Genomic DNA, 9,235 nt, shown 5'->3' on the forward strand with positions numbered 1-9,235 from the left:
TTATAAAATTTGCAGCCAAATCAGTCTGGCCCCGCTGCCTTGCCAGGTGGAAATGATTTAATGGCAGAGACTATTTCTTCCAAGGTGAAGTCAGAATCTAGGTCCTCCCTTGCTGTGTTGCTAAGTTTAGGCATTATAAGAGGATCAGAGAAGTCATTCAAGTCGGAACAGGTGGCGCTTCTTTTGGAAGTGTAGAGTTCACTATTAAAGTCTTTAATGCAGTCATTAATATCCTTGGGGTTAGTTAACAGGGTGCCTGCCCTCGACCTAATGCTGTGAATCGACCTGGAAGCCTAGGCACCCTTGAGCTGCCGCTCCAAAAGCCTATCAGGCTTGTCTCCTGTTTCAAAATGCCGCTGTCTTAATTTTAAGAGGAGGTTGTTTATGTGACCACCAAAGATGCAGTTGTACTCATATTTGAGCTTCATTATTTTATTATAGTCTTCAGGGGACTTCGATGCCTGCTATACCACTTCGAGGGTGGTATTGATATTGATCAGAGATTAATATGTAGTGGTATTTTGTGTCAGTGACATGGGAGATTTACTGGGAATCAACCAAAAGTTGTTGAGGACATGTACCGACGTGATTGTTGGGCGGGGGGGTTGTTCAGTTTGTATAAGTAGGGGTCGAAATAGCAATTCAAATCACTGCCAATTATTATGTTGGAATTATTGGCATCTGGAAGTAAATCAAAAACCTTCTTGTAAAAATTAGGATCATCAGTGTTTGGACCGTAAATGTTGAGGAAGGTTAACGGAAACAAATTTATGGTTCCCAAGGCGATAATACATCTGCCATTAGGGTCTGTAATCATAGAGGTGAGTTGAAATGGAATGTTTTTCCTAAAGAGAATGGCCACGCCACGGGCATGAGAAGGTGAATGGTGATTGGTAAACCTGTGATATCTGTCCATGTGTGTCTCTACTCCCTTATACGTGCATCGTTCCTTTCCTTGAACCACGCTGCCTCCTTCAGGTCATCAAAGACTGTTGATGCCCCACCACCTTGGAGGTGGATATGGAGCCTGGCTGGGTACCGCAGTGTATACTTGACTCCTCTGTCACGTAGAGTTTGCATTACATCCCGGAAGGCGATATGTTGAGACATTACCTTGCTGGTATAGTCTGGGAAGATCAAGACATCGTTTCCCTTGTACTCCAGAGGTTGTAGCCTGCCATGACGCAGGATCAACTCTTTCACCTGGAAGTGGTGAATGCGTGCCAGGATTGTGTGCTGGTAGCTGCTTCGGCTGGAGAGAGCGATTTGCTCGGTTGACTTTGGAAGTCAGACATTTTGGATTGAATGTGCATTTTTTGAAAATTGTAGGCCCTAAACATTTGAATACTCCTCCGAGGGGATTCATGTGACTGTCACCAAATTTAGGCAACCTTATGCCAAGACATTGAAGATGCTAAATTGTGAACTGAATTTTTATATATCGAATGGTGTTGCCATGGCGAGGCTATAAATTAATGGAAAAAGTGGGAAAAAGGAAGTGTACTATATTTTCTGTGTGCATTGTGTGATTTAAATCATATTGGTGCTGTCTGTTTGTTCATGGGGGCTGATCGCATGGATGTGGCCATTGTGGGTCATGGTCGTAGCACCACCAACTGACAACAGGAAGAGTGACACTTTGTGTGACTTTGAAGTAGTCCTCTTATATTTACCCTCTCAAATGCATGCGCCCACCATGCTTTGATCTCCTAGAGCCACCAGGTGGTGATTGTGCCATAGTGCTTGGGCTGACTTGCTAGAAAGACTTTGCCTCAGCTCTGCTTGATGTAATATGATATGCTGTTATTGCACACAAGATATACACATTTATTCACATAAATATTAATATTTGATATAGATGTCTTAAGTCAATTAAACATTCAAAACAAATGCTAAGACATAGCATAATTTTTAAGCCATATTTTATGTTAATGTTTATCAAAGAAAGAGTCTGTCTTCGCTGCAGATGTCATGACATGGAAAGTAAAGTGGTTTGGAAAAAGAACCCACCTCACAATCATAATTAGCAGCACCATAAACCGAGGCACTACTGATCACGCAATGTCTTAGATAATTAAATTTGACCAAGATGCTGAGATCCCGAGCCAGAGAAAACGCCTGCCACACTCCCAGCCTCTGATCACCGCAAGAACATTAGCTCCCTTCAGACATTTTATTTCAATGTTTAAAATACTTTGTGGACATTTTATAAAGTGTGTGTTTTTGATTACATGAAATGTGGATGAAACATGGATCTGTCCTGGCCTACAGATACAATAATCATGGTATCAGTATGGTATTTTGTAGTAAAATAATTGTAACCTCAAAATTAAACATGGTTAATAGCTATATTAATACCATATTACTGGAGTAACACCATGCGTTGTTTATTGCATCAAATCTATGTATTCTGCCCCAAAACATGGTTAATATAATATTACTATAGTAAAACTAACTTTGTTTATTTTGTCTATTATTAAAAGTGGTTTCTGAAATATGTTACCTCCCTTTAATTTCAAATAATTGTAACTAATGATCACCAAACATATTCAGACGATGTCTAATCTGTTCAGTGTTGTTCTCTAATAGATATATTCTTATGGTATATGACAAAGTGTAGAGAAACATCATGGACACCAAACCTGACAGCACTTTAGAGGTTACCAAAATCTGTTACCCCCCCTTTAATTTCAACTAAGTGTGTCTAATGTTCACCAGACTCATTCAGGTGATGTCTAATCTTTTCAGTGTTATCCTTTAACAGATTTATTATTATGGTATATGACGAAGTATAGAGAAACAGCAGGGTCACCAAATCTGACAGTACATTAGGAGATTAAAAAATCTGTTACCCCTCTTTAATTTAAACTAAATGTCTAATGTTCACCAGTCTCATTCAGGTGGCATCTAATCTCTACAGTGTTATCCTCTAATAGATTTATTCTTCTGGTATATGATGAAGTACGGAGAAACAGCAGGGTCACCAAATCTGACAGTACATAAGAGATTACCGAAATCTGTTACCCCCTGTAATGGGGTTCGGGAAAAGAGGAGGTGGGAACCGGCATAACAGTCGATATAACTTTAATGATAGAAATTCAAATGAAAACAACATAAAACAAAGAGGCACACACATACAGCGGTCGAGTGCATCTCTCTCTCTCCAAATGCCGTCTCTGGCTCCCCTTTATCTCGCTCTCCCACTGATCAGCTGACTCAGCGCTGGCCGTGCACCCTCACTGCCCGGCCACGGTCCCCCTCTTAACACTCCTCTTCTGCCCGATTTAGACCAGGGCGCAATCTGGACTGGCCTAAACCCCCCACCATTTCTGGAGGGGAGACGCTGCCCTTCCAGCTGTTTCACCAGCTGGTGGTCCACCCCGCCTCCTGGGAACCTGGGGGAGAGACGAGGAGAGGGGAGAGGGAAAGGGCGAGAGGGAGACACACAGAGAGAGGAGAGAGAGAGGAAAAACTTGCTCGCCGGTCCCCGGAAACGCTGTCGCCTGGTCCTCAACCACTCTTCCGTCCTCTGGCAGTTGACAGCCACTCCTCCCTGGGCAAATGGCAGCGAGTCCTCCAACCCCTGGCGGACAGAACGGCTCCTCCCCTTCCTGGCGGATGGCTGCGGTTCCTCCGACTCACAGCGGCTGGCCACGGCTCCTCCCCGGCGGACGGCAGCGGCAAGGACTTCATGACAGCGCATCCCCCCCTCCTCCTCAGGTTTCGGCACCAGTGTAACGGGGTTCGGGAAAGAAGGAGGTGGGAATCGGCAGAACAGTCAATATAACTTTAATGACAGAAATTCAAATTAAAACAAGGACGCACACACATACAGTGGCCGCGTTCGTCTCTCTCCAGCTGGCGTCTCCGGCTCCCCTTTATCTCGCTCTCCCGCTGACTCAGTGCCGGCAGTGCACCCTCACGGCCCAGCCACGCCTCTCTCCTTGTCACACCCCCCTTTAATTTCAACTAGATGTGTCTAAAGATCACCAAACTTATTCTGGTGATGTCTAACAAATATACTGGAAGTACCTTTGGATAAAAGTTTCTGCTAAATAACTCCTTACTTACTAATGAAAATTCCAGGGTGAAGAGTGTATGGAATTATTACATTACTGTATATAGACTCCCATTAGTATTTTTGTTTTGTAAAAGATTGAGCAGGGCTGACAACAATTTGATGTTCAGTTATTGCTAGAGTTGCATTGTATTAAATGTAAAATAAAAATCAGCTGAGAAATTTCAGCAGTGTTGAAGATGCTATAAGTGCCCCCATTAGGGTACCAAGTGCCATTGGCAACGAGCCAGTATCTGTAGAGTTGTGCACTTTTCGAACCTGTTTTATATTACTCAAGCTCAATTACCAGGATGTTCCCCGTGATGTCAGCTGTAACATAATGAAGGCTGCCAATGTCAGTTTCCTGATGACCCTCCGTCTAAACATGGTCATTTACCACAGGAATAAATCTTTTAGCGGATAACACTGTAGAAATTAGATATCACCTGAATGAGTTTGGTGAACATTAGACACAGTTGAGAATAATTAGTTAATAATAATTTTTACACAGTTGGGGGGGGACAGATTTTGGTAACCTCTAATATCAATATCATTTAATATTCCACTGTCAGCATTGGTGTACTTGCTTCTCTTAGACCAATGTGGATATATCATCAGAGTAAGTGTGGTGAATGTAAGACAAAGAACAAAAATAACATAAATATTACAAATAAATGTATTTCGTGCACACAAAAAAAATAAAAAACTGAATAATACAAGTAATTATGTACAACAATATTAAAAGTAAAACACACAATGGTGTATGGATTGCTTGTCATAGCATGTGGCTTTAAGAAATCTGTTCGCATTAAACAGCCCCGCCCCCTCAACGTACCTGTTTCTCGCGTCACTTGTCAGTGCGCGCCTGCGCGGTGATGCTCACTGAGCACGAGCACTTTCTGAACAACGACCTCTAATCACAGATTTCAATAGATAGATTTCGGCACAACACCGGCAAAGGCAAAAACTAGTGTAAACATCGGTACGGCATACACAAGGTGAAAAGATTTGATGACGGAGAAAAACATGAGTGGTGATGCCGATGTTGCTTCTTTTTTGTTGGACAGGAAAGAAATTGTTAATTGTTTTGACCACTCTCTAAAATAGTATCAGTGGAATTTACAGAAAACTCATACAAGTTTCCCTCAAACTTTTTTAAATTTCATGTGTAGTAAACGTATGTTAGTAATGGACAGTTTTCAGCTGTGTTGACAAATGCAACCGGAAAGAAATGTCATTTTCTTTTCTTTGTTATCACCGCTATAGTAAGGGGGCCCATCTACCTCCACCTCTATGAAATGGCATATGTCTTCATTCATTTAGTAGCTTAGTACAGCGATTGTTGTGGATTTGGAGTAAACCATGACGTTGGTTTGCTTGGAAACAAAATGAATTCTTCAAATCCAGTATGCTAAATTTGAACATTTCTAATCTTTCTTTACAATGACATTCTGTATCGCCAAATAATTGAGGTTTATTTTACGCTAAGCAGTTCTCTAATAAAGGTAATTGTCTTAAGAATTAATGTGAAACATTGACAGTCTCCAAAGATTACTGATATGAGGGACAATCTGTCCTAAACTGTTGTAGTCTATTTGATTGATTTCTGAGGTTTGTTTTTAGGCAAAGAAATTGTATTAAAGTAGTAATAAATAGCTTTACAAATGACCTCAAATGCAACATATGCAAATGATATTTCAGAGCTGGCGAGGCAGCAGAGACAATCATGCTGATCCACGTCAATAGATGGCAGTATATCATATACTTAAAGTACATGAGCAATGCAAACTAGCTAGAGCAGTGGTTCTCAGCCGGGGGGCCGGGACCCACTAGGGGACCTCAAGTTGACTTAAAATTAATTTAAAATAAGAAATATTAAAATAATTAAACTTAATTAAAATGCTAAAAAAAAATACTTTTAAGAGGTATGCCTACAAATATAAACAGACTCTTTCTGAAACTTCTAGAATAAAAAATGATCCATGAATAATTATTTTAATCGGACACGTCTAGTTTCGGGTGAGGTGGCCTTCAAATATCATCTTGGACAGTGGGGGGCCTTCAAGTCAAAAAGGTTGAGAACCACTGAATGCCCCTTTAATAATAAAAATAATTATGTCAGACAAATGTGTCAGACAAGCCATCTGATGGATTTGGTAGACACAAGTGCACAACATTAATTTATTCATAAATTATAAACATTTAGGAAATATATATATGGCATTTAATGTGCCGTTATTTGTCTAATTATTATTAATATTTTATTTACTCCTAAACAGTTTATGTTAATGTTTGTTCCTCCAGAGATATTCAACAAAGAATAAAAACTGTCAACTAACACTGGCATCTTTATTATTATTATTATTATTATATTAATTTTGTGGTTTTAGCCTAATCGTCTCAGAGTGAAATGACTTTTATTTTGTTTCTCTGATCCGCCATGTGCGTTAGTGACGTCATCAGGGCTGCGCCGTGATTCTCTTGTTGTTGTTTGACTGCAGAAGGTTTGTGTGTTTCAGAGTTTCTTCAACGTGATGAAGAAAAGTTTCCAGATACGGAAGAAAAACTCCAGATGAAACGACTGAGATCTGTGTGACAAACTGCTGTAAAGATGGAGTTTATTAAAGAAGAGAGCAAAGACATCAGTATTACACAAACATGTGGGATAAAAACTGAAGATACTGAAGAACAAAGAGGTTTGTATTTATTCTTGTTTCTTCATTAGAAGTTTTACTCATAAAGATATTATTGATATTAATATTACTTATGAAATATATGTATAAAATTGTGTTCACAATATCAAAATTTCAGTAGATGACTTTCTTCTGCTGAACACATTTGAAGAAAAATATCTTAGCTCAGTAGGTCCTTAAAATGCAAGTGGATGGTGATCAGACTTTTGAATCTCCAAAAATCACAGACAGTCAGCATAGACGTCATCCATACGACTCCAGCGGTTAAATTAATGTCTTCTTAAGTGACACGATCGCTTTTCGTGCCAAAAAAGATAAATATTTAAGTACTCTTTAACTACAAGTCATTGCTTCAGCTATTTTTCTTTAACCCTCCTGTTATATTTGGGGTCAAATGGACTCAACATCTTTGTTATCTCTTAAAAATATGATAAACTTTTTAGAAAAACTTGAATCTTTCTGACTTTTTCTAGATTTATTAGAAGACATAAATATGTGCTTCAAATGTTTCAGAGTTTTCAAAATCCCTGTACACATTTTGACCACATCGGTGATGTTTGGGGTCATTTTGACCACAACATATTTTATGGTAACCTGGAAAAATGTACAGCTTTATTTTTCTGTACTGTTTTACCATTTCTTGCTGACTCTCTCCAATGACATTGTCAACTTATTACAAAAGTATCTCATACCTTTATGCCCTAACATGAGTTTTTCTCTATTAGAGAGCTTTTATGAGCTTTTGGTCCCCTTTCAGTGTTTCACGCCTCTGAAAACCTCTTTTTGACTTGATATCAACAGCTTTTAATAATATAAAGGCAGAAAACAAGTAATCATTTGTTTTCAAACACATTACTCTATTTTTCCTATTAACGGTTTCCGATGCAATAAACATTTATAAACATTTAACTTGTACATTGTAAACATTGTGCAAGGGATTCTGAATTTGTGTTTGGCATGCAACACACTATCAATAGTGCCACAGAAAAAGGTATACACATTTGAATTAAATGATTATTGTTATTATTATTACAGCTTTTTGTTAAAACAACATAATAATGGAGGGAGGTCACATGACGCTATGCAAGAAGCAGATGTGTGAGTGACGAGCTCTGTGCACTTTGCTAAATCTTTAATTATTTTCATGTTATAATCTGGTGAAATTTGATACACACAGTTACACATTTACTCTTTGAGGCAAAACATGGCAAAGAAGTCAAAATCCTCGGGCTCTGGTGACATTAAAAGACACTTACGTGTTCAGGATGAAAGCCCTGACAGGCCTACAGACCGGGGACTCGATTTGGATGGCACGGCAGGAGAGGTGATCCAGCGTCAGTTGTCCAGCATGTCGGTGATGATGACGAAGGTTCTTGCTGACTTGGAGGATCTCGCTGTAATACGTCGATCGATTACGGCGATGGAAATAAAATTAGTTACAAGAGTGACTCATGCTTAGAGACGAATCAATTGTCTGGAATCTTCGGAGAGGGAATTAATCGCTAATCTGCCCACGACCAAAGTTGATTTGGAACATCTCCTTGGAAAGCTTGAAGATCTTGAGAATAGAAGCCACAGGAATAGCGTTCGAATTGTTGGAATTCCTGAGCATGAGGAGGGCAGAGATATGGTGAAATTCCTAGACAAGCTTTTCCCGAGTCTGCTCGACATATCAGGCCACAATCTGGAAATCGAGCGAGCTCGCAGAGTCCCAGCTCATAGATTTGCTGAGGGAGATAGGCCCCAATCGATTCTGGCCAGATTTCTGAGATCATCCGATAAAGATCTTGTGTTGTGCCAGGCGAGGAGCAAAGGGAAGCTTTCTTGGAAGAATCATAATATTTTCTTGTTCCCGGACTTTGCGAGTTCGACGAGAGAAACGCGATCGGTTCAAGGAATGTAAGAAGCTCTTACATCAGTGAAAGATCACTTTTGCTCTGATGTTTCCGGCCAAACTGAGAATAGAAACGAAGGACGGTCGCAAAGTATTCACATGTCCCAATCAGGCAGTGTCTTTTATTGAATCAATGGGTGAGTAAACCATTGGGTGTTTCTCATGTGAGTGGGTCGACTCGCTGTACTTACTCTGGCTTTTGAGGAAGCTGGTCGTCATTTTGGTTTCTTTTTTCTTTTAGTGTTGGCTCCGCCGAGCGGCTGGAGTTTGTTTTGTGAATAACACTTTTCCGTAAAGAAACTTTTGCTTTGATGAAAGATTACTTTTGCATTTAAGTTCCCGGCCAGTTGAGAGTTGACACTAAGGATGACCACAAAATATCTACAGTGCATCCGGAAAGTATTCACAGCGCTTAACTTTTTCCACATTTTGTTGTTACAGCCTTATTCCAAAATGGATTAAAATTAATTATTTTCCTCAAAATTCTACAAACAATACCCCATAATGACAATGTGAAAGAAGTTTGTTTGAAATCTTTGCAATATATATATATTTCACATCATATCTCCATTAAAATATCTTCATTTGTGT

At 39.6% G+C, this 9,235-nt stretch overlaps 2 protein-coding genes across 7 annotated transcripts in view; both read left to right on the top strand.

Moving 5' to 3' along the window:
• The window catches only part of LOC127442865 (gastrula zinc finger protein XlCGF57.1-like), a 228,733-nt gene that overhangs the window by 13,575 nt on the left and 205,923 nt on the right, over positions 1 to 9,235 (top strand). The window lies entirely within an intron of this gene.
• The window catches only part of LOC127442916 (oocyte zinc finger protein XlCOF20-like), a 169,366-nt gene that overhangs the window by 7,524 nt on the left and 152,607 nt on the right, over positions 1 to 9,235 (top strand). For 3 of the 6 annotated variants that reach the window (XR_007897549.1, XR_007897550.1, XM_051701296.1), the window contains exon 2: positions 6,577 to 6,753. The exons of 2 other annotated variants lie outside the window; for them this stretch is intronic. Coding sequence is in view for 2 of the 4 variants with exons in the window: in XM_051701296.1 (XP_051557256.1) it covers positions 6,669 to 6,753 (85 nt within the window). In the remaining 2 variants the exon portion in view is untranslated. The remainder of the gene's footprint in view (positions 1 to 6,576; positions 6,754 to 9,235) is intronic. One more of the 6 variants, XM_051701298.1, reaches the window with a different exon arrangement.

This window comes from Myxocyprinus asiaticus, chromosome 6 (assembly GCF_019703515.2).
Source record: "Myxocyprinus asiaticus isolate MX2 ecotype Aquarium Trade chromosome 6, UBuf_Myxa_2, whole genome shotgun sequence".
In the NCBI taxonomy this organism is placed as follows: Eukaryota; Metazoa; Chordata; class Actinopteri; order Cypriniformes; family Catostomidae; genus Myxocyprinus; species Myxocyprinus asiaticus.